Raw genomic sequence first — 26,466 nt, 5'->3', positions numbered from 1 at the left:
TACTAACTTTAGCATGGAAATCTAGTTGGATGTATTTTAGTTTTAATGCAATCGCTTAGTCTCTAAACTATAAGATGTGAACTAATCTTAATCCTCCTAACACAGGAAAGATTAAAGTCAGCTAAAATGGCAAGGTAAAACAGTCCACTTCTTAGAAAGTACATTAAGAGAAGAGCATATAGATGAAATATATTGACAGTTTGACATGCAAACTTATAAGCAAGCTCAGTATGAAGTTGTCCAGAGAAAGTACCTGAAGAATCATAACAGATGCCACTATGCGAATTGCCCATGCAACAAATTGGGCTGTACCTATGTCCACACTCCCATCTTCCGAAAGAACTAGTTTTCTCACTCCCCAATAACCCAACCATGCTCCTGTCAGGATAACACATAACAGAAGAAACGCCGCTACCTGTAACCAAAAGAAATCATAAAAAAAAACTTATACATCTTCATGGAAAACTTGACTACTACATGAATAACACAACAGACCATTAGGGAAACATCATTTGTTATCTGCAACCTAAAATCATACATCGATATGAATTATTAAAATCATCACTAATATATCAAAATGCTTGGTGTTAAAATATGTGTCTATGAGTATAGGTGTCAAAATCATACAACTCAGCAACCCATCATTTGTTATCTGCAATCTAAAATCATACATCGATATGAATTATTAAAATCATCACTAATATATCAAAATGCTTGGTGTTAAAATATGTGTCTATGAGTATAGGTGTCAAAATCATACAACTCAGCAGCCCGATGCAATAATCTCTACCTCCTACCTATTGGCAGATTTTTTATTTTTGATGAGAAAAGTCAAAGAATATATATATATATATATAAAGAAAGAGTAGTGCAATGTGTTACACATATGATTTTCATCACAATGAATGGGGTTTGCAGCATGATGCCATGATGCCTATGGAGCTTTTGATGGATTAGAGATATACACCTTCATGGAGTTTCTTTCCTTTGTTCACACCAATATGCTTAGAGATGGTAATATCATTTGACTGAGTTGGTGTTTTGGTACGAGGAGACTCACTTCTCTCTTGGGATTGTCATGTTCGTTGTCTCATCTGGTATTTACTTTATTGCATGCCTTTGATTGATGGATCACTATCTTAATATATATTTGATCAGATGCTTTCTATTTATCTTAGCATCATAGTGTCGCTCTTGGTATACATGCTCCACTTTCAAATTTGTATGTAGCCCTTGCAGAGCATCCTGTTGATATTGATGGAATGGTGGTGACACAGCATCTTTCTAGTGGATGGTAATTTACTGGGGTAGACAGCTACTCGTGTATGAGGTTTTCCATGTTGATCTAGTCATCACATGACTTGTACTTTGGACATGGTTTAACAGTCTGTAACCTTGTACAATATGAGGTGTAACACACTACACTAATGCCATGAACTAAATCATTTCAAATCCTTAAATTTCATAATATCGAGGCATTATGACCAGCAACATCTTATCGGGAGAAGATGAACATCCCATCCCAATTTAAAATCAAACCTTTATTCTACAATAATATAGCACTCAAAATAATTAATCTAAAAAGATGCCATAAAAATTACTTACAGGATTAAACATTTCCTCGCCAAAGCCTAATTCTTGAAGCATGGAATGAACCAATCCTGATACGTAACGTAGAATTACTGACCCAAGCCCAACCTGAAATAACATTGCAAAATAGAGTCAAGTTTAGCTTTAAATGGAATTAAAATTAAACAAATGGACACATAAAAACACCTGGAAAATAACTGGGAATGAAAGGTTTCAACCTTTGATGGGTACTCACAATTGATCCATACAAAACAACATATATTGTGCTTTTCCGTCCTGTTGGCAGCAACTTCATACCCTGCCATCACAGAGGACAACTAATGAGGATATTGGACAAAAGGTGACAATAACCATCCATGTCTTGATGTTGATTGCATTCTTCATGAGTTATCCAATAAGCATTATCAGAAAGAGATTCTGTACAACAGAGAAACAAATATTAATCTCAATACGACTTAGCTTTCTTCTGGTAAAACATATGTTATGATTAATACTTCTGAAATATTCAAGTGGGTCTCCTGAGTCCTAACTGAACACTGTACTCCTTTAACTTTTGACAACTGGTTCTATACCTGCATCCAATCTACAGATTAGTGTTAGTTTTTTAATTCGTTGCTCAATATGTATTCGCCTTCCTGTCATGGTGCTCTTGAGATGTTGTCATAGATGGCAAAGCAAGGGCCAGCCATGGTCAAAGCCTTGCAAGTGAGAGATCAGCATGTTTGGATTGGTTGTTTGGTGGAAAAGAAAGTGGCAAGCAAGAACAGGCCTATGATATTCCCTATTGAAATGAAAAGTCAACAAGACCTTAGAAAGAAGGATAGTATTATTTGTTGCAGATGATACATAGCAGTAACAAAGAAGATCAGTACTGGTAAATTCTGAAACTCATGACAGCCACGAAAACTGTACAGGGAAGTTAGCTTGAAAGTAATACGTCTTGCATTAGCAGAATTTGATTTGAACCATGTACAAAGATCATCAATTTTGTTTGGGATTAAAGCTTTCAACAAAGCTAAAAGCATTTCCTGTTGATGTTTGCAAGGATCTGAGATTAAGATATTATGCAATTGCTGAAACTGGAATGGAACCTAGTACTACATTTTAACTCAACTGTCTGTCACTAGTATGCCTGGAGGATCACTGCTATGGAAGGCAATATGTATAGAAATCATCCCAGATTAATCAGTTTAATAGTTGACAAACGAAGTGTTATGGCTGTTCTCATCTTATAGCTGAAGGCACCTATTCATAGAATGAGGATGTTGTCTTCATTAGATGTTGATTTCTGGTCCTGTGGTGTACCCTAAAATAAATTTAATCAACGCTAAAAACTGATGCACAGGTTGGCTTTATTACAAACACCATTTCGCTCAAGTCAGCCCCAGTTAAGGGCCCCTCCAAATCACATATATATATCCCAGCCGTGGAGCATAAATGGTGGACAATTTTTGGGGGTTCTGAAGTAGTATTCGGAGATGAAAAACTTCCCTGCGACACAAAGCGAGAAAACTCTAAGGTCAAAGGCCTGCAAACTAAGAAAAAGATAAGGAGGCAGATAAGGAATATCTGTCTGAGCAAGTTTGTGAGCTCTGTGCAAGCCAAGAGACATCAGTAAATGAATTCCGTCACATATCAATTATCCTGGAGTTTCAATACAGAGTTCTGATGATTCTTGCTTTAGAAAGCAAGCAGGAATAGAGCAAGAGGACCTCACATAGTAGCACGTCTGCAGAATTAGACCAAGGTGAGAATGCCTGCATGTGGCAGATAACCGAAAGAATTCGAGAATAGTTCTTGGGACGTCTCATGTGGCATGGCTTATTCTACTACCAGAAAGTTCGTACTCAAGTAAGCTGATACAGTTTTGTAGTAGTTGAGCTTTGGTTATACTTGATCCAGTCACAACATGGTTGGATTGGTCTGTTGTGAAGCTACAGTGTTGTTACAGTTTGTAATGTCATGAGATTGGCCAGTTCTTGAAAGTCGTTTTGCTTTGACATGATTGAGATATGCTAAGTTTCATTATGGAGTATAGATTGAACCTATCTTGCAACAGAGCTGTTTGAACTTTGAAGATGACTTGTGACATGGCATATATCTGAAGATTGGCGATGAATTATGTTTAAAGGCTGATGGTATATGTCTATAGTAAAATCTGCAGTGATTAAAGACAGGCTATATATAGTAGAGACCAGCAGGGTGGAAGATCTGTTTATGTGCTAGGTGGCTGCAGGAAATATATTAACAATTTGATTGTTAACAATTCAGTCTTCTGGGCAACTATTTCTGGAGCTTGATCTGATCAATTTAGAAATATCTTGAAGAACATATGTCAAGCAGATCTTGAGACCATATTTGGAGTTGACTTGGAGCCTGGATTTATATTTGAGGATTGGAGTCCTCATACAAGGTTGGAGCCTTGTGAGAGACCAGGTTGGAGCCTGGACTTGTATTTGAGGATCAGAGTCCTCATAAAAGGTTGGAGCCTTGTGAGAGATCAAGTTGGAGCCTGGATTGATATTTGAGGATTGGAATCCTCATTCAAGGTTGGAGCCTTGCAGAAATTCAAGATTTTGTTGAACAGGTTGGGTGTAAGAGGATTGGAGTCCTCACTTTCTTTACTAATAAAATTATTTTTTTATTATTTCTGTCTTCTGGTACATTGTGTTTCTAATCAAAGAAAAATCTTAAGTGGCTAATTAACAAATGAAAGGAACACGGATTCATCCCCCCCTGCACTCAGTGTTTCCAACAGGCACAATGTATGTAAATTTAGTAAGTAAAGTAAATTTATTAATGTTCAACTAATGACCACAAAAATAGTTCAATGGGACTTGTTGCTGCACAAACTAGCAGACCTACTAGATAGGCTACAGTTAGAGGGCACAACAACAATTTGGGACGAAGGCCCACGGCCACCACAGCCTATATCCCCTTCTATTCTCGGATTTTCACTGACGGGTGGACTCCCAGTATTCGTCACTTGTGACTAATGTGTCTATAATAAGGTTTAAAGTGAGGCAAAAATGGCTCATTCCATGGAAAGATTTAATTAAAGTCTGAGCTTTGGGGGAAGCTAGTAAGACTTTCCACAAAAAAACCCTTGAAAGAAATACTATACAAGACCCAGGGTTGAGGTATTTGAAGATATAAGAGTTCATTCAAGGTCAAGATAGTCGAAGAAAAGGTTTTGATTGATATTCTACTAAAGTAAAAACCCTCAAGAAATCCCTAAGTTGAAGGTCAGCTTCAAGAGTTCCCACTTGGTGTGATAGTTGGGGCATCAGTTTTCTCGAGAATCCACTGTTGAAATTTGTTTAAAACTTGCAGATGCCTAGAGGAGACATTGTAGAAGAGGTCTATCCGATCGGAATCCAAAACACACTCCTCTAGAGAATTTCACACCAAGCCCTAGAGAGGCTCCCTTAGCCTTAAAGGGACGAGAAAAAGACAGAGAAAGAGGTAAGGGAAGAATGATTTTTCGTGTTGAATGTGATCACAAAGGATCCTAGACCCAGTGCCTACCTATTGGGACAAATGGAGTCAAGATAAACCATGAAATGGCTAATTCGCTCTTCAAGGAGACCTAGAAGTAATTTCACTACCCTAGATGGACGCGACAACAAAACGAATTCTAGAATTTTATACTTCAATGGCACTTGTTGTGGAGTTTCAAGGATGAAAATACAATTAATCCTCTAGGAACACTCATTCATTCTTTGTCCAATGAGTAACACATGCAATAATTTCCAATAGTTTTAATGTTTCCAATAATTCGCATTAATTAGGGCACGTTATTTCACCATGAAAACGTATTCCATGCATTAGACATTCATAAAAACAAATTATAGCATCACAGAGCCCTAACATGACAAAAAAGAGTATATCCATCCACAAATTGCCAAATAGAAGCTCCAAGAATGCTAGAGAAATAATCCATATATCATAATTCATCCCAAACATCCAAATTTCGTCCTCTATTGTACACCCGAATTCCTTTTAAGAGAGATCCAAGATCCAAAGTGTGATTATCAGAGTAAGGTTAGGACTCCTCTATTTATACATGACATATGAGTTCAAAAATGAAAGTAAAAGCCCCTCGTATGCCTAAAATGCTAAGTAAACCACCCATGGTTACAAGTCAACCAGGATAGCTCAATAAACAAGTCGAATGAGCCTCCTTAGGGCCATGCTAGGCTAACGTGGAGGCCTAGAAGGGTAACATTGAGGCCTCATGTAACAAAAATGAGAGTGAAGGCCTTGTTGACCTCTACTGGTCAACTACCCATGCAGTACACCCCCCTTTTCTTTGCAAAAAGGGGCAGCACCTGATCAGCGTTTCCGTGCCATCCTGCAGTCATCAGCAGCTTGATCATTTTGATTGTAAACCCAGTCTGCATGTATGAATTTGTAAATAATCTTAGCAGACATGAGTCGTGTATGTGTATTGCCTAGGTGGACCTAATTTTCTAGTGGTAATCTACGTCCCGGAAGGTTTTTCGTCTCACTGATCCATGGATCGACAGAGTTTTCCTTCAAACCTGACCCCAAAGCCGGGATGGATTTTGTCATTAGAACTTTAGGAGAATCCTAGTGTGTTGATCTGCTAGATTATAGTTGTGTCGCAGAACTGGGTGTTTTGTGAGGATCTGTATTAAGTGGGTTTGTCCCCTTGAGATGTAAATTGTAAAAAGTCATCATGAAATGTGTCTTGAGGGTTGAAAATGTTTTAAATCCCCTCGTGAGTCCTAAGTCCTAGGTCCTAGGTGATGTTTCCAAAGGCTTAGTTCGATGATCCATTTAAAAAATGAAATAAAATAATAAAATAAATAAAAAATTTAAAAATTTAAAAAATAATAATAAAATAATAAATAATTTTAAAATTTTAAAAATAATAATAATAATAATAATAAATAATAAAAAAATTTAAAATTTAAAAAATGAAATAAATAAAAAATAATAAAAATAATTTAAAAATTTAAAAATTTAAAAAATGAAATAAAATAATAAATAATAAAAAATTTAAAAATTTAAAAAGTGAAATAAATAAAAAATAATAAAAAATTAAGAAATTTAATAATAAATAAATAAAAAATTTAAAAATTTTAAAAATGAAATAAATAAAAAATAATAAAAATTTAAGAAATGAAATAAAATAATAAATAATAAAAATTTTAAAAATTTAAAAAGTGAAATAAATAAAAAATAATAAAAAATTTAAAAATTTAAAAAATAAAATAAAATAATAAATAATAAAAAATTAAAAAATTTAAGTGAATAAATCGACGGATGAGATCAAGAGATGTCTTGATCCTCATCAACGGTCGAGATCATTTCTACATGGATCATTCGAACTAGCCGTTGGGATCATTTCCTTTATATAGGGTCTTAGGTGGTCATTTCAGATTCATTTCGATCTGTGAGTCAGATACTGAAGAAGCTCTCTTGTAAATCTGTTTCTGGTTAATAAAGAAAGACTTTGGGGTCCATATCTTGCTGGTGTTACTCTCTTGGAATGCTGTGAGATCATTTCATTTTTTGCATATGTTATTTTCAGCCATTAATATTAGCTTCTTATAGAGTATTGTGAGCACAGGTATCTTGTTCACTTGCTGGGGTTTGGGTGCTGTTAGGGTTTCTGAAGTAATGGCAGGTATCTCCATTACTGTTTGAGATCTAACAGCATTTTTGCCCTCTTTGTTGACGGTTGTTTTGAGCTGTGCAGAAAACATTTTCTGAAGGAATTTTGTGGGCGTTCGGGGGAGTTCTCGGCTGAACCAGCCAACTCCCACAAGCATTTTTTGCTGAGCCCAGTTGGATTTGATCCTGGGTCTATCATTCGGTTTATTTATTTGATTTGCATGAGAAATTTTCTGAAGTTCTCCACAGTGACAAATCTGAAATTTTCGTTTCGTTAAAATATTTTCGTTCTTATTGTTGAATCTGGCTGTTAAGGGGCCAAATCTGTAAATTAATCAGTTGTCTTAGGGTTTCAATTTTCTCTGATCTAGGGTTTCAAATTTTTTTTGCTTTATGCAGTTTTTATCAGGGTTTACGGTTTTTAGGTTTCATTTTATCACATAAAAAATTTGGAAAATCATTTTTGCCAGTTTCAGTTTTTTTTCATGTTATATCTTAAGATTTGAATTTTTCAAGTCGAGATGCGAATATGATATCTAGTTAATGGTCTAGGATTCATGTGGTGGTTTAAAGCATTTATCATTTTTCAAAATTCTCAGTCGCTGGATATCGTTTGGTTATGTGATTTCGCTGATACCTTTTGATGACAAATGATTGCTGTTCACGGTTTATTTTTCTATATCTAACAAGTAATCATTTTAACAATAATCTCTTAAGGCACTGGTCTGCTCAATTAATCAAATCATTTTAGTGCTTTTTATATCGTATCTCGTGTCTCCCAACCAACTGGTCGACAGTTGGTCTCATCATCTCACAGGGACTACCCCCCTTAGCCGCGGGAGACAGGCTTAAACGGAGGGATCGGGGATCAGAGTGACAGCCCCCGGTCTGAGCGTTGTCGTGTCATCTGCGCGACAACAGGCCTAAAAATCAATAACCAAGAGGGGGATGCCCTCCAAATGGTGCAAAACATCGCCAAACAACAATTTGATCTCTGTGGGCTCCAAATGGCTCTCATGGATCTCCAAATGCCTCAAGATCAAGTCGATGCTCCAACAATGAGGGCTAGAAGATGACACATGCGAGGAAGCTAGTCTCCAACTGACCCATGACATCCTCCATTCATGTTGTAGATGTCTGACAATTATGACAAACTGTCATTGTCCACCAACTACTGCGCAACTTTGAGAAAAAAATACATTTGTGCTACTCCTGACACTTCATCGTACAATGGTACTGCTGCCAACAATATTACTACACTACATCTAATCTCAAGTGGTTGTTGCTACAACTACTGCAACTAAAATCCAAATCTCCAGACCCTGCTACTGAAAAGGGTTCTCCGCTATACCCATTTGTTATCTAAAATAGACGAACTTGGCTCTCCCTAGAGCTTTCGTGAGTATACGACAACCTGCACTTCTGTGGGAACATGTTGTAGCTAGATTGCTCCACACTGCACATAATGTCTGATGAAATGACATTGAATATCTATGTGTTTTGGCTGTCATGAAACACTGGATTTTCAAAGAGCTTGATGCAACTCTAATTATCACACCAGACACTGGTTGCTTCCATTCTCTGCCTGAACAAGCTCACTAGCAGCTTCCAAATCCATTGCTTCGCACGTAGTTGTGCTAGTTGCCATATACTCTACTTCTGTAAAGCTCAACGCTACTGAATTATGCTTTCCACTGCCCCAAGAAACCATCCCTAATCTGAAGTTGAAGCAGTACCTAGAGCTACTTTTCCTATACACCGAACTGTTTGCCCAATGTTGATTTGGGGTAGTAACAGATGTTCTCTAGCCATGAAAATTGGTGGAGAGGCTAAAGCACATGAGATCTCCAAGACCCAGAAATGGTTTGGGGAAATTCCACCCGATTAGAGAGATATTAAAATAATTAATATTTTTAATGGAGTTCCTAAGTCTAAACTTAGGAAAATTAAAATATTAATGGGTATTAATATAAAATTGGGTGAGAATGTTCTAAATGACATGGATCAAACCAAATCTAATCTTAGCCGTTGATTAGAGATTTAATCTCGGTCGTTGAAGACTCAACAAAAAAAAAGTATAAGAGGAGGTTTGAGGGTCAGTTGGAGGTACAGCAAGATTGATCAGTCAATTCGATTTTCTGAAGCGAAGTTTGCTGAGAAAGTTTGAACAAGTGATCTGAGTTACAGCGAGGGGCAGTGAGTGCATAGCAAAGAGGCAAAGATAGTGTCAAAGGGCGAACGCAGTGATTGAGGCGGCTACAGAGAGTTAGCAGGAGCTACGCAGAGGGCCAGAAAGACTGCGCAGAAGCTAGCACGGCCTGCGTGGGTGACGCATAAGGCCAAAGAGACAACGCAGAGGAGAAGAGGGCTGACGCAGGCGGTTCCGGAGCTAGCAGAGGCCAGATGGGCTGACAAAGAGTCGTAGACAAGCGTTGGAAGGGTTTTCATGGGGAAAACTTGCTGAATATCTGCTTCCGAAGAGAGGTATTACTATTGTTGGAATTTCTAAGTCTAACTATTAGAAACCCTTCATGTACTTTTTTGATTTATTTCTGCCTACTTGTTATGATTAATTAACAAGTTATTTACCATGTAAATACTGAATATAAATACAAGTACATGCTCAACACATTACAGATCATCAACTGAAGGAAACAAAACAAGCACACAAGTGACACCGTTGTTTTTGGACCAATGTCCCCGAAAAAAACCAATGTGGGAAAACCAGTGTAGCTATCTGAGGGTTTTAATTATTAAGCAGTTTCAGAATACAATCTGGGTGCCAAAACCGGCTCACCCAACAGAGAATAATCTCAGCAGTAGTACCTCTGAGTCAGAAACAGATGTTCCAGCTGAAACCCCGAATAAACACTTTCACAGCTCCCAGCTCCAATCTGCCCCACGAAAACCTCAGCGTCAGCATCTAGGGATTGCGTCAGCCCTTTCTGGCCCAGCATCAGCCTCTGGAGGCATTGCATCAGCCCTTAGAGCCTCTGCGTCACCCACGTTGGCTCTCTAAGGCACTGCGCAGCTCCTCAGTGCCTCTGTGTGAGCCCTGCTGGCTCTGCGTGAACCTCTCGCTGCCTCCACATCCCCCTCTCCCGGCTTCTGCGTTGATCCTCCCGGTACTATATCTGCCTCTCTGCTTCTTTATTCACTGCCCCTCGGCTGCAACTCTGATCACTCTTTCGACTTCCTCAGTGAACCCTGCCCCAGAAAATCGAAATCTTGATCAACTCGGTGTGTTCTCCAAGTGACCCTCAAGTTTCCTCTTATACTTTTCTTGTTGACAATTCAACGGCCGAGAATAAGTCCCTAATCGATTGCTAAGATTAACTCTAGCTTGATCCATGACTTTTGGACCCTTCTACCACAGTTTTATATTAATTCACATTAATATTTTATTTTCCCAAAGTTTAGACTTAGGGACTCCATTAAAAAGATTAATTATTTTAATATCTCCCAAACTGTTTAGAATCTACTCAAACCATTTCTGGGTATTGGAGATCTCATGTGCTTTAGCCTCTCCACCAATTTTCATGGCTAGAGCACATCAGATGCTACCCTAAATCAACAACTTCCAGATAGAAATCTCTATTGGGTGAGCCAGTTTGGCACCCTAGTTGTACTTAAGAAAGTTGCTTGATAATAAAACCCTCAAAACTGTTGCACCGGTTTTCCCAAGTTGGGTTTTTCCGGGGACGATTGTCCAAAAATAACGGTGTCCCTTATGTGTTTGTTTGTTATTTCAGTTGATTATCTGTAGATGAGTTGAGACTGCATTTGTATTTATTTTCGGTATTTATATGGTTAAATAACTTGTTAAGGAATAAACAAGTAGGTGAAATAAACCAAATAATGCAGTAAGAATTTCTAACGGTTAGACTTAGAAATTTCAACACCCAATCTGCGTCTATGAAACGACATAATTTGACATCATCCCCTCGAGTATACCTTAGCCCATACTCTATTTGTTGAAGAATCTAGGGAATTTAGGGTTAATGTGATTCTTCTTTAGCATGATAACTATTTGTGAGGTATTTTAGCTTCTGCTTCTTAGCACAATCTTCTCTTCATATCATTAGTGTGTGTATTTCTTACTTCATCAAATAGTTACCAAAATACAAGAGACAAGAACACAAGATGGTGGCTTTCTGCCAGAGCCAAAACCTCTCCCTCTTGGAGAGGAAAACATGTTCAAAATTCTTCTTATAGAGATTCCAATTGACGAATACCAAGACCCTTGACAAAAGTGCTTGACTCAAGATTAACTCCAAGATACCTGTCACTATCCCCTGTAGTCTTCGGCCTTGAAGTTACAGACTTCTATCTTCGCACTGTGTTGCTTCAGAACTCTTCCTTTGCACTGTTACATCACTATGTTACTTCAGACCTCGGTCTCGTTTTTCCTTTGTTGTCTAGGTATAGTCCTCGGCTTCTAGTATTCTCTTCTTCTTCGGCTTCTACAATTCAATGATGAGAGTATCACTATATTTTTGTGACACTGTCTTATAGCAATCTTCAAACCTTCGCTAAGCTGACAAAGATAGGACAGACTTCACCCAAAAACTCCTTAAGACATGTATCACCTTCTTGCTTCTTGTAATGCATTCTTCCTTCTTCGTTGTATTGATCAGTGAAGTCTGAGATTCCTTGATGATTGTGAGGTGAACTCACTCCATATATATAGTGACTAGAGTTATCATATTAGGCCGACATATGAATCTGGAACTAGGCCGACATTACCTTGAGGAGACCACTGTCTATATTTTAGCCGACCACAACAGGTATAGTGCCAATCGTTTTGGAGCATAGACTTTGACTTTGACTTCTAGAATATTTATGACAAGATAATAAATCCTAAAGACATCAAGAAGAAGTCTTTGACCTATGGTAAACACATCTTTCTCATGAAACCCATGATGCAAGGAATAATACATTCATTTGATTCTTCTTTACATAAAATTATAATTACAAGTCATAATGAAAACCGAACCTAGTTACATTTTCTTCAACACTCCCTCTTAACTAGGGAGGTATTCATAATGGTACTTGGTCATTCTCAATCTGAAGAATTTCTCATAAGAAGAATCAGATTGGTAACCCATCTGTATAGCATCATAGTAACCAACATTGTTTCCACAACAAGGCCTATACTGATAGCTCTATCTCTCATCAGATCAGAGAACAATGTTGGCGAGACCAATGCCTATAGACACCTTCATCATTGTCTCTCAAGGTACATACCCACCCAGGTGTTCACTGAGTATGCCCTTCTAGGACTATTCTTTTCTTGGATTCCCAGCCCTCAAAGAATATCAGTCCTCTTGCCTACTCTTCTCTTGGATGCCCTACACATCCTCAAAGAGCATCAGATGCCAGATGATTATCCAATCCTCCATTCTTTCTTCCATAGTGAAGACAAGAATGGTGTGTTTATCTCTCCCTCTCAACTGCGGAAGATATGCCCATTCTTGTAAAGGAATGCATCCAACCTCCCTGTGAACAAGGACTTGCCAAAGCTCCCTCTTAACAAGGGAATCTTCTTTCCATCAACAATGTCTTCTTCGTGGGTCCTTCAAATGCTTGATCAACTTCTGTCCTTGATGTCATGAAATTCAGTTGAGCTTCTTCCTTGTAGGGCATTGGCCATCAATCACTTTCCTTCTTGGTGCGTCATGTCATTTCTTTCTTCATGGCAAGTGACCTTCTAGGTACATATCTAGAACATTCTTCATCTGGCTACTTCCTTCTCTTCATGCTTCTTTTAGGTATTTCCATCCACCACATGAATGCTAGTTGACTTTGTGCTTCTCGTTCCAATAGCCCTGCATGAACTTATCTAGACATTATTCAAGAAATCAAGGCACAACATTAAATGAAATCATACATTTTGAGATGGCTCTTTATCATGACATCTTTCTGTAGTTATCAGCATCCTACATACATGTTGACTCATTTCCCAAAGATCTTCACCTTGATGCTTCCTATGCTTGAGCTGCCCATCATGAACCACTAGTATCCTTTTACCAAAACTTCTTTGGAGACCTTCTAGCATCATGACATTTGTGATCTTGACATCATCAAAACTGTTTTATGATCTTGAGATCATCTTCACTTCTAATTCAGCTTCAGAGAGTAATGTTCACTTGCCTCTTCGAGGGGGCAACCTCCAATAGAGCAGAGCTCGATTACAAAATAAGACACTATGCTCCTCGCAGGGAGTTTCTATCCTTTATATATGACTCATACATGCAATACCACGGGCCAATACCGTGGGTTTTATTAATACCATCTATCTAATACTACGGCCCATTTGCAACTAACTGTGGTCCCGTCATTTACAATTATTAATATGGGCTTTATTGACTATGACGTGATCCCATTACATAAATAAGGGGGTTAGGGTGTGACCCTAACATTTAGGAACTCCATTAAAAATATTAATTATTTTAATATCTCCCAAACCGATTAGAATCTGCGCAAACCATTTCTAGGTCTTGGAGATCAGATGTGTTTTAGCCTCCACCAATTTTCATGGCTAGAGCACATCTGATGCTACCCCAAATCAACACTCCCTCATAGCAAGGACTGTGCTCTAGTAATTCTCCTCACTGTGCATCACCCTGATTATCCGGCATCAGTCCATGTGCTGATGCTAAGCCTCCCCACCCAACATCCTCTACATTGTTGCCCATGGCCCTGCCACTTCCATTGTTGCATCCGTATAGCAGCTCCCTCTGCATCCGTGTTGCTGCTGGTCCATCCTCCCAACACTGCATCTGCACTGCATCACCTTCTCCTCACGTTGCATCATGCTGCCCATAGCACTGCCACTACTAACTGCTGCACTGCAAGCCGGTTACTGAGAAGGAAGTAACTGATCCACCCAACTCTGACTTCCTTGTCAGGCTAGAGACTCTCCCGATGTTGAATCTTCCCCTGCCGCTAAGAAGTTCTCCCTCTACTGACCTCTGCGTTGTTGCAACAACTCCATGCATCTCACACCATTGCACACCTCTCTGTGCCAACCTGCACTAGTGCAATACTCTCGTGCTTCTCGCACTGTTGCATCTTGCTAGCCTTTGCAATGTCTCGGAAATCCTGCACTATAGCACTCTCTACCGCTTCATCCGCATCCATCTCTTCCGACATCTACTAGTCCTACTACTCCTCTTTGGGGCTCCCGTAGCAAGATATAATCCAAGAGGTTGGGTACCTTGAGGATCCTGCCCCTCATCTATTGAAGTTTCTACTTAGAAACCCTTCTTGCACTTTTTCTGATTTATTCCTACCCACTTGTTATTTTTTCTTTAACAAGTTATTTACAAACTAAATACTGACAATAAACACCAGTGCAAGCTCAACATATTACAGATCAACAACCAGAAGAAACAAGAACAAACACACCACATGACACCATTATTTTTGGACCAATGTCCCCGGAAAAACGCAATGCGGGAAAACCGATGCAGCTATCTGAGGGTTTTCTTATTAAGCAATATCAGAGTACAATCTGGGTGTCGAAACTGGCCTACCCAACGGAGAATTTCCTTAGTAGCTATACCTCACAATTTGAGATAAATCTCCTGGCTAAAACCCCAGAAAATCCTTCCGGCAGCTCCTCGGCGCAAAATTGCTCTACAACCCCAACATCTGCCCAATCTAGACTGCATCAGCGCCTCTCTGCCTCACGCTAGCCCTGCGTCAGCCTTTCTTGGCCTATGCCAGCCCCACGAGGCCCTGTGTCAGCTCTAGGAGCCTCTACATCAACTGCGCTGGCCCCTCTAGTGCTCTGCGCAGCACTTGGTTGCCTCTGTGTGGCCCTGTGTGAGCCCTTCTTGGCTCTGTGTCACCCTCCTTGGCTGCTGCGCTGCTCTCCCGGAAAAATCACTGCCTTCTCTATTTCTCTATACTCAATGCCCATCAGCTGCTCTCCCGATCACTGATTCTATATCTCTTAGCAAACCCCGCTCTAGAGAATAGAATGACTGATCATCTGGTGAACTCTCCAAGTGACCCTCAAGCCTCCTCTTATACTTTTCCTGTTGACATCTCAACGACCGAGATTAAGACCCTAATCAACAGCTAAGATTAGATTTAGCTTTATCCATGTCTTTTGGACAATTCTAACACAGATTCATATTAATACACATTAATATTTTATTTTCCCTAAGTTTAGACTTAGGGACTCCATTAAAAATATTAATTATTTTAATATCTCCTAATCTGTTTAGAATCTACCCAAACCCTTTCTGGGTATTGGAGATCTCATGTGCCCCAACATCTCCACCAAATTTCGTGGCTAGAGCACATCCAATGCTACCCCAAATCAACACTCCCTCTTAGCGAGGACTATGCTCGAGCAATACTCCTCAATGAGTATTACTCTGATCATCCAGCATCGGTACCTGTGCTGATGCTAGGCCTTCCTGCGAAACATCCTCTGCACTGCTACCTCCTGTACTACTACCCATGGTTCTGCCACTGCCACTGTTGCATCTGTACGACAGCTCCCTCTGCATCCGTGCTGCGGCTGGTCCTTTCTCCCAGCACTACATCTGCACTGCACATCCTCTTATCATGTTGCATCGTGCTGCCCATTGCTGCACTGCAACTCAGTTACTGAGAAGTAAGTCACAGATCTCCCAACTGACCTCCCTATTGGGCTAGAGTTCCCTCTACCACTGACAAGTGCTCCCTCTCTGACCTCTGCACTGCTGCAACATCGCACCGTTGCACACCTCTCTTTGTCGTCCTGCACTGGTGCAACACTCCTATGCCTCTCGCACTGCTGCAGCCTACTAGCTCTGCACTGTCTCGGGACTCCTGCACTATAGCTCTCTCTGTCGCTCCATCCACATCTGTCTCTACCCACTCAGCCAGTTTTGCTACTCCTCATCGGGGCTCCCGTAGCAAGGTCTAATCCAAGAGGCTGGGTACCTCAAGGATCCTGCCCCTCATCGCTTGTAGTCCGCCTGACTATAGCTCGATGTCTTCGCACTTCCACTCAAGTGGCACGTGTCCACTCATCGCACAGTCATCGTCTGTCAAAACTTCCTTCTTTGTCCATGCTGGCGCTGCCTTAGTCTCGGAAGACTCTCCCTTCTGTCTCGGAAGACTCTCCCTTCTTCTTCATTAGGCACTGCATCACATAATGACCCATCACCCCACAGTGGAAGCACTTGATCTTGGAGAGATCTTTCTTCTTCTGCTTCCCCTGCTTTCCTTCAAATGCTAGGGCCACATCCTCCTCCTCTTCCTTGACCTTGATCCTTTTGTTGCTGCTACCTATCTCCGAATGTCGTCTAATCTCTTCCTGGCAAAGCGTTGCCTACATCTCATCCCAAGGTAGGAGAGTCCCTCTGCCCAGGATACTGTAGACAAACACTTCCCAATCTTCTAAGACAACATTCAAGGTTGTCCTCACCATAACCTCTTGATCTCATTCAGTCCTCCGAGGAAGGTGTCAATCGATTGACCCTTCTTCATCTGATACGACCTCATCTGGTTCTCAAGCAGCATTCTTCTCTGCACAGAAATATGTTGGTACAGGTTCTTGAGAGCCTCCCACATCTCAACTATCGTTTCCTTCTAGACTATATGTGCTGCCACATGATCCTTGAGCCCCAGCAAGGATAATGCACTTGGCCCTCGCCATCGCCTCTTCGTACTTGTCGTTATCATTGGGGATGACTGGGATAGCTATAACATTCAAGGCAAAGTTCTTGACATCATTCCTGTCAAGCACTGATAAGATTTTGGCCTTCCAGACTGTGAAGTTCGATGCTCCGTCCACTCTATCCTGGTCTCTTACCCAGTGTAGTGCCATGACGCTCCTCTACTTCCCTCCTGGAAGTTCTCTGTTCGACTCCTCTGAGTCACTACTTCCCATCTAGAAGTTCTCTTCTGGACTCCCTCCGAGTCCTAATTTCCCTCTTGGAAATCCTTCTGCCACTTGTCGAGATGTCCCCTACTCTGATCATCTTGTGCAATTGCACTGTTGATCCAGGATCCTCAGCTAGAAACCCTCGATAACAACTCCTTTGGCCCTACTCTGTCAGTACTGTTCTGACTACAGTACCTCACCAGCTCCACTCTGCAATATTTCTACAGCCTTATAGACTCTAGCAACTACCACTCTCTTAACTGCGTCAGCCCCTCTCTGCTTCATGCCGGCTCTGCGTCGCCCCAGATGGGTCTGCGTCAGCCATCTGGCCCTCTACGTCAGCAACGCTAGCCTCTCTGAGGCTCTGCATAGCTCCCGGCTTCTTCTGCGTGGCTTTGGCTGGCTCTGTGTCACACTTCCTGGCTTCTGTGCTGCTAAAAACAGCGTTTGTCACCTCGGGACAACTGCTTTCTGCTGCTATTGCTCCTCTCGGCTGATGTCTTTTAGTCCTCCTGTGATCTGCAATCACGCTCTGATACCATGTTGAAGTTTCTAATTTTACTTAGAAACCCGTCTTGCAATTTTTTTGATTTATTCCTACCTACTTGTTATTTTTTCTTTAGCAAGTTATTTACAAAGTAAACACTGAAAATAAACAACAGTGCAAGCTCAACATATTACAGATCAACAACTAAAAGAAACAAGAACAAACACACCACATGACACCATTATTTTTGGACCAATGTCCCCATAAAAACCCAATGCAGGAAAACCGATGCAGATATCTGAGGGTTTTCTTATTAAGCAATATCAGAGTACAATCTGGGTGCCAAAATTGGCCTACCCAACAAATAATTTCCTTAGCAGCTATACCTCACAATTTGAGAGAAATCTCCTAGCTGAAACCTCGGAAAATGCTTCCGACAGCTCCTCAACGCAAAACTGCTCTGCAACCCCAACGTCTGCCCAATCTGGACTGCATCAGCCCCTCTCTGCCTCACGCTAGCCCTGCGTCAGCCTTTCTTGGCCTGCGTCGGCCCCTCGAGGCCCTGCGTCAACTCTAGGAGCCTCTCTGTCAACTGCACTGGCCCCTTTGGTGCACTGCATGGCCCTGCATCAGCCCTTCTTGGCTCTGCGTCACCCTCCTTGGCTGATGCGCTGCTCTCCTGGCACAATCTTGTTGGAAATACTAGGGGGGTGAATCAGTATTTCTTTTCAATTATTATTTATATCAGTTATAAACATTTATATTTGCAACACAGAAATAGACAACAAGAATAGAAGCTTTTATTAATGTGATCTTTGCAATAAATCAAATACAATATATATATATATATATATATATGGTTTCAATCAGTAGCCAAGCACCAACTTGGACTCTTTGTGAGGCTCCAACCACCAGAGCACCAACTCTGTCTTGTCAAGGCACCAACCTTGAATTTAGAAGCACCAACTCCCAAGGACACCAATCCTTTCAGTTCTGAGGCACCAACCTCAAGGGCTCCAACCCTCTGCAATAAACTGTTTGGATCTGTTTGGTTGTAATTCTCTGCTCCCAACCCTATTGGGCCTATGCTTTACTTTTGTCCTCCTATTCCTTCCACTTCTACCAGAACTTCGGGTTCCTTCTTTTCTTACAGTTCACCAGCAACCAAGACTTTCCTTGTTCTCTATTTCATATTCCTGATACCCTTGACCTTTGGCTTCCTTTCTCCATTGGCTCCTCGGTTTCCTCAACGCTCGCTTGATCTTTCAGCTTCCTCTACGCTCACTCTCCGGCTTCCTCTGTCTCTTCAAATCCATCAATACACACAGGACACGTTAATGTGGAAGAGAGGCCGAATTACAATAATGTTGCATATTAAAGAAAATATCAGAGAGGCCCCTTTTTTTTAATATTCACACAATATACAATAATAGTCCCGCAATCACAATCGGAGCTTTACTATGACAAGGCCTTAAGCCTTTAAACCCGGGACCACAGAACATATTGGAATACAAGGATACACATGGAAAACCCCACTCCGAAACACTTAGCCGGATTTCAAATATTTATACACCCAGACATATATTTCGTCGGGTCCGCACATAACATAGTCGATTCCCAACTGTCGACGGAGCGGATGCGATATGGTATTAAACAATTATTAATACATCCGTCGGGTCCACACCTTTATCGCAATCATCGGTTTGACATTCCTTTGTACATTGTGATTACCGCGGATGCAACATTTGATTAAGCCATGCCATAATGGTATAGTCGGGTCCGCAATTATATCGCAGTCGGCATTTTAATGTGGCAAGGCTTTAAAGAGGCTTGCGATATTGCGACAGATGCGATAATATATTAAATCCTATTGCAATGGTGTAGTCGGGTCTGCATACATGCACATTTCCGATGTTTGCCTTTTTCGGATCAATCCTCCACCGTAGATCTTATCATTCCATCCGATGGTTGATATTACACCCGACCAACAAAGCTGCTTAGTGATCCTGCACCGTAGATCAAAACTGCGTTTGATCCAACGCTTGGCAACGATATCGGGTGAGCTACATGCATGAGGATTACCTGCTCGATAAAGCGGTTTCCTCTCTCCTTCTCCTGCCACGCGTCGGTCGATGAATGGTATCGGGTGATCAGCCCTAAATACCACTTACAGCCTTGAGTTCACCCGATGAACCCACTTACCGCTTATGGAAACTATGCTATCGGCGGTTAATCTGGGTCGTCCATCCTCCAGTTTCAACGATATGATTTAATCTTCACCATCCATTGCCCTTCATTGGTTTCTTGGCCTTTCCTTAGGAATTTTAGGAAAAGTCTGCATTCTCCGTTATAGTCAGATATTCTCGGTCTTCCTCTGTTCCGCTGTAAAACTCAATTGCGCCTGCTTCCGGCTGATCCTTCCATCCATTCACACGGAAATCCCAATTTCTACATGCCTAGATCCAATATAACACTCCTGGTCTGACAACTTCCAATATTCTCTGCTCTGATATGTTCCTCTTTGCTTCTTTTGATGAATTCTTCCTCTCGGTTCTTCTTGGGCATACATTACACGCGATACTCCTGATATGGCTCCTCCGATGTGGCTCCTCCTCAATCTTCCACTCTTACACTTGCTTCTCTTCTCTGCTTTGATAGCTCCTCAGCTTCATATTGTCATTAATGACAATCTAGATCAACAATCTCCCTCTTTGTCATTGATGGCAATATTCTTCTTCTCTCCCCCTTTGACATTAGTGGCAAAGGAGTGCACAAGGACTCCCCCTGTCAAACTGCTCCCCCTGTCCTGCAACATCTTTATGAATCAACTTAAGTGACGCTAAAGGGATAACCCCCATCTTTTGACAAACATGTTCAAATGCTTCTCGAGGAAGAGGTTTTGTGAAAATATCAGCTATCTCCTCCTTAGTATTGGTATATTCCAAGATGATGTTTTGTTCAGCTACTTGTTCACGAAGGAAATGATACTTGATTGGTATCTGTTTATCTTTGAGTGCATCACTAGATTTTTGTTGAGGCTGATCACACTTGTGTTATCAGAATAGATGGTAATTTGTTGATTTGTACCTATGTTGACATCTTTTAGAGTTTCCTTCATCCATAGTATTTGAGTACAACAATCTGTGGCAGCTATATACTCGGCTTCAGCTATAGATAGTGATATGGATGTCTGTTTTTTGCTGAGCCAAGATACTAAACAGTCTCCCAAAAAGAATGCATTTCCACTAGTTCTTTTCCGATCATCGACACTTCCGGCCCAATCAGCGTCAGTGTATGCAGTCAAAGTAAGAGTTGAGCTCTTAGGGTACCAGAGACCGAAATCAGGAGTTCCTTTCAGGTATCTGAGAATTCTTTTCACAGCCAACAAATGGGATTGTTTAGAAGCTGATTGAAATCTTCCCACCATTCCTACTGCTTGCATGATGTCGGGTCTCATAGCAGTTAAGTACAAAAGGGCTCCAATTATTGACCTATAATGAGTTGCATCTACGGGAGGGGAGTCATCATTTTTGCTCAATTTGCAACTTGTGGTCATAGATGTGCACATGGGTGCACAGTGTTCCATTCCATACCTTTTAAGCATGTCTTTAAGATATTTGGCTTGAAATATAAACAAGCTTGTCGTGGTTTGAGATACTTGTAGTCCAAGGAAGTGAGATAACTCTCCTATCATCGACATCTCGAACTCTTTTGAGATGTTTTGAGAAAATTCAGATCTCATCATCATTATTGCTAGCAAAAATGAGATCATCAACATAAACAAGTGTGACTAGTAACTTATCCTCATCTGGCTTTATGTAGAGATTACTTCCTGCCACCCCCTTCTTGAAACCTTGTTGTTGTAGATAGTGATCCAATCTTGCGTACCAAGCTCTAGGAGCTTGTTTCAAACCATATAATGCCTTTTTCAATGTTATGAATATAATTCATAACAATTAAATAAATAAAATAAATATAAATATTAAATAATTAAATATTAATTAAGTTAAATAGTCATTAAGTTAGGTGAAAAGGCATGTCTAAAGACATGCCCATTCACGAACGGTCACCTGCTGAGGTATCATAGCAGGGCCTCATTGTAACATTCAAATCATCTTATATCATCATATAAATACCTTTGTGTATTTTTACATTCAAGTCTTCAAGTTATCAGTTTTCTTGCTTCAACCATAGTTTTTATGCTTCAGTGGTATCAGAGCCATGGCACACAATATAATCATGCGAGTCTTTGAACGTTGTTCACCACACAATGTCCCATTACGTTCACATCCTGATTACGTTGAGCAGTTTAGTAAAATTCAATAAGCATTTCAGCGTTTAGAAAAATCATTTGCAGAAATTAAAGCATGTCAAAAGGAAATCAATAATAAGGAAGAGAATAGCGACAATTAAGAAACGAAACAAGGTGAAGCAGAAGAAGAAGATTATCTTGAGAAACAAGGAGATTTACAATATCATAACAATGAAGAAGATGTTGACAATGAAAAACTATTATTGGTGGCTTTTGAGAAAACACAAGTTATTCAAAATGATTCTAAACTTGATACTTCTCTTAGTCTTCAGCCAGATGCCATTCTCAACTAGAGTAAAATGAACTATGCATATATCAATAAGAGTGTTTCACTGTCAGAGGAATTGGTAGCTGAAAGGGAACTAAATCTGTCCAATGCACCTTCAGGAGGAGCCTATGAATTAGTTACTAATATTTCTTGTGTCGATACCCGAGATGCTAGACACTTGATAAAGAAACCTTTAGATTTCCTTTTGGCAACAGAGCATCCCTTACAGAGAGGCAGTCTCTTAGATAATTGTCCGATTGATGACAATGTCGATATGTTTGATAAAACTGAGTCCTCCCCTGATTGTAAGCAAGAGAAGGAACTTGCAGGAGGTTTTCGAACCAAAATTTCAGAAGAGGTTATATCATTGAAACAGAACACTATGTCTATAAAAGAAAGGCTAGAAATTCTAAAACTCTTGTTCGAGAACATATGAAGACAACACCGATAAAAAGAGCTGCACGTATAGGTGATATTGGTCCGAGTCCACTCACACAACTTGAAAAGAATCAAAATTTATTAGAAGCAAATATTATTTGCAAGAGGCGGGACAAAAGAAGTGTTGCTCTCATATCACCACAACCCCTGTCTTTCTTCCAAATGATGGTGTTCACAAACTCAAGTGTGGAAAAAGCAATTGAACACAATGATTTCTACCATAATCATAATTCAGCAATCACTTTCATCAAAATAGATATTAGGGGACTATGTGGAAGTGCGTTTTGTGACCTTGGGCCAAAATTTATTGTGTTTGATGTGAATGATGGGGAATCACACACAGGTATTGTTACTTTTATTACCATTGACAATCCTACTCTGGTATCATCTGTGGATGATAATGAGAGGCACCAGTTCAAGGATGGGGACCTTGTTTTTCTAAAATTAAAGGTATGAATGAGTTCAGTGATGGCGGGCCAAGAAAAGTTATGAATGTGAGGGATACGGCCTCCACCTTCTGTTAACCACAGAATTGCTCCACTTTCTGGCGACTCCCACATCACTGTAGAAACTATCGATTTCTGCACTATGCATGCATTATTGGCGTTGCAGGAGCCACGGGAGAGCCACGGTCAACGAACGCAAGTCTGTTAACCTATTCTTTATTGTCAACACGATTCAATACTTCGCCAGAGAACTACAAAAAACGTGTTGGGTTAATTGGTTTCAAGTGTCGCTACTTGTTCAATTTGCGTACTCCATCCACCCTCCGCCAGTATTCCACGAGCTCTCTGCTCTGTCACCAACCAACAGATGTCCACGTTGCTTTATGTTTCATGTCTCATGTCTCATTTCAAGTCAAACAATCAGGCGTCCGTCGTGGTTAATCCACCTACATCAAACAATCAGCCAACCGTCGTCTTCCTTTGCTCGTTGGCCTCGTCCGCACAACCTATTTTACACCACCCACAACTAAGTTGACTCGTGGACAAAATCCTGGATGCAATACAATGTACAATTGTTTCTGAATTAGATTCATACCGGGATGGTGAATCACGCTGGTTCGATAGACCTCTATGTTAAAAATTACGTTAGTATTATTTAATTAATTAAATTGATTTAATTAATTAAATTATTAATAACAAAAATCAGTATTTAAAAAAATAAGAAAATTGAAGTTATAAAAATAAAAAAATAAATAGAGTAATTAAAAAATATATCTATAAAATATAGAGTAAAAAAAAAAAAAAAAATATATATATATATATATATATATATTAAAAAATAAATAAATTAAAAAAAATAATAACAATAAATCCAAAGGAATATCACCAATTAGCTATAAGACGAGAGGATGGTCACATTATATACATCGAGATGACATACACTAAGTGAACAAAACCCCGAGCATTAAACCTTGGAGGACAAAGCTTCTGAAGGAAAGGGCTATGTTATGAATATAATTCATAACAATTAAATAAATAAAATAAATATAAATATTAAATAATTAAATATTAATTAGGTTAAATAGTCATTAAGTTAGGTGAAAAGGCATGTCTAAAAGACATGCCCATTCACGAAAGGTCACCTGCTGAATTATAAAAGCAAGGCCTCATTGTAACATTCAAATCATCTTATATCATCATATATAATTTTATATATATTAATAAATTATTATTATTAGATACCCTTGTGTATTTTTACATTCAAGTCTTCAAGTTATCAGTTTTCTTGCTTCAGCCATAGTTTTTATGCTTCATTCAACTTACAAACAACGTATTTTCCTCATGTTAGATTAAACCCTTCTGGTTGCTCTATGTGGACTTCTTCCTTGAGTTCCCCATTCAGAAATGCTGATTTTACATCCATTTGATAGATTTTGAGTCCTTTTGAGCAAGCAAATGCCAAGAACATCCTGATAGCTTCCACACAAGCTACTAGTGCAAATGTTTTTTCAAAGTCAACTCCTTCAATTTGTGAATAGCCTTTACAAACAAGCCTTGCCTTGTTTCTGATGATTTGTCCATATTCATTCATTTTGTTTTTGAATACCCATTTGGTTCCTATTATGTTTTCGTCCTTTGGACGAGGTACCAGCTCCCATGTCTCATTCTTCTCAATTTGAGACATTTCTTCTTCCATGGCTTTTACCCAATGAGGATCCTTACTTGCTTGAGTAAATGTTTCTGGTTCTATCATGGATAGAAGAGCAACATCATTCTTCCTTGGTGTACTAGTCATCCTTCTTCGGGTTTGCATCCCTTCATCCATATTGCCAATAATCTACTCTTCTGGGTGATATTTTTGGATAAATTTCATCTTTGAAGGGGTTTGAAATGGTTCTTTTTCCTTGGTTTTTTCTTGGTCTTTTTCTTCTTTTTCAGGTTCTTCTTCTTCAATGAGAGGATCAACTTCACGTTCTTCAATTTCTTTTTCTAGAAGGTCTTCATCAATTTTTACATCAATGCTTTCCACTATTTTTCGTGGTTGGTTATAGTAGCACTTGTAGGCTTTGCTTCTTATAGAATATCCAAGAAAGATCCCTTCCTCAACCCGTGAATCAAATTTTCTTGGTGAGCCATCATTGATTTTTATGAAGCACTTGCTTCCAAAATCTTGAAGTATTTTACTGAAGCAGGTCTTCCTTTCCATAATTCATAAGGAGTCTTTTCATTATTTGGTCTTAATTGAGTTCAATTCAAGGTATAGACAGCTATCCTGACTGCTTCTCTCCAGAATTTTGGCTGGAAGTCAGCTGCTATTAACATTGTTCTTGCCATTTCTTGAATTGTTCGGTTTCTTCTTTCAACTACCCCATTTTGCTTGGGTGTTCTGGTCGCCGAGAGTTCTCTTTTAATTCCATATATTTTATAGAATTCATTAAATTCTTTTGATGTGAATTCTCCCCCTCTATCTGTTCTGAGGCACTTAATGTTTGAGTCCTTTTCATTTTCTACAAGAGCTTTAAGATTCTTAAAACACCCAAATGCTTCAGATTTATATTTTATAAAATATATCCACATCATTCTAGTATAGTCATCAACAAATAGAGCAAAGTACCTTTCTCCTTGGAGTGTCGGAATTCTAGTTGGTCCACATAAATCAGCATGGATGATCTCCAAAGGCTTTGATGTAGAAAACTCCTTGGTCTTGTGGCTAGTTCTGGTTTGCTTTCCATGTTGACATGGACCACATATTCCTTGATTTGGTTTCAATAACTTTGGAATGTCTCATACTGCTTTAATCTTGTTGATATTGATCAAGTTATCGAAGCTTGTACGTCCAAGTCGCTTGTGCCACAACCAGCTTTCATCTGTTTGACTTAAGTAGCATTTATCTTCTTGAATCTTGTTTAGAATGTAGATGTTGTCTGGTATTCTAACCCCTTTCGCCACAAGTTCCCTTGAGGAAGAGTTCCTTATTTCACAGTCTTCGATGCTAAAGACAACATTATGTCCTTGATCACAGATTTGGCTAACACTCAGGAGGTTGTGTTTGAGCCCATTTACTAGCAAAGCATTTTGAGCTTTTCCTTTTCCATTAATAAGAGTAACAGTTCCTTTTCCAGCAATTTTGGTAGATCCACTTCCAAAGGATACATTTCCATCCTTTTTGTTCAATGAGACAAACTTCCTTTTGTCCCCTGTCATGTGTCTGCAGCACCCACTATCCACAAACCAATGATTTTCATTATTTTGAGCACATAGAGCTAGGCCACATTTATCTGTGTTGGAATTCTCACTTCTTCCTTTTCCTCTTTTTTGATTTTGAGGCCTTGAATGCTGCATCTTTGGAACTTGGCCAGCCTTTTCTCATCTCATAGGCAATGAGAATTCCAT

General features: G+C 39.7%; 1 protein-coding gene across 2 annotated transcripts in view; it reads right to left on the bottom strand.

Moving 5' to 3' along the window:
- LOC149244545 (uncharacterized) overlaps positions 1 to 26,466 on the bottom strand; it is a 317,274-nt gene that overhangs the window by 122,042 nt on the left and 168,766 nt on the right. For both annotated transcript variants that reach the window (XM_089374885.1, XM_089374884.1), the window contains exons 5-7: positions 1,826 to 1,888; positions 1,606 to 1,698; positions 254 to 415 (exon numbers count right to left, since the gene is read on the bottom strand). In XM_089374885.1, coding sequence (XP_089231011.1) covers positions 254 to 415; positions 1,606 to 1,698; positions 1,826 to 1,888 — 318 coding nt within the window. The remainder of the gene's footprint in view (positions 1 to 253; positions 416 to 1,605; positions 1,699 to 1,825; positions 1,889 to 26,466) is intronic.

The sequence above is a fragment of the Pinus tabuliformis genome, chromosome 8, assembly GCF_031772625.1.
Source record: "Pinus tabuliformis cultivar Carrire ecotype Pingquan chromosome 8, CPIR1, whole genome shotgun sequence".
Lineage (NCBI taxonomy): Eukaryota > Viridiplantae > Streptophyta > Pinopsida > Pinales > Pinaceae > Pinus > Pinus tabuliformis.
Note: the sequence above shows the minus strand (reverse complement) of the source record. Positions and strands in the feature narration are given on the sequence as shown.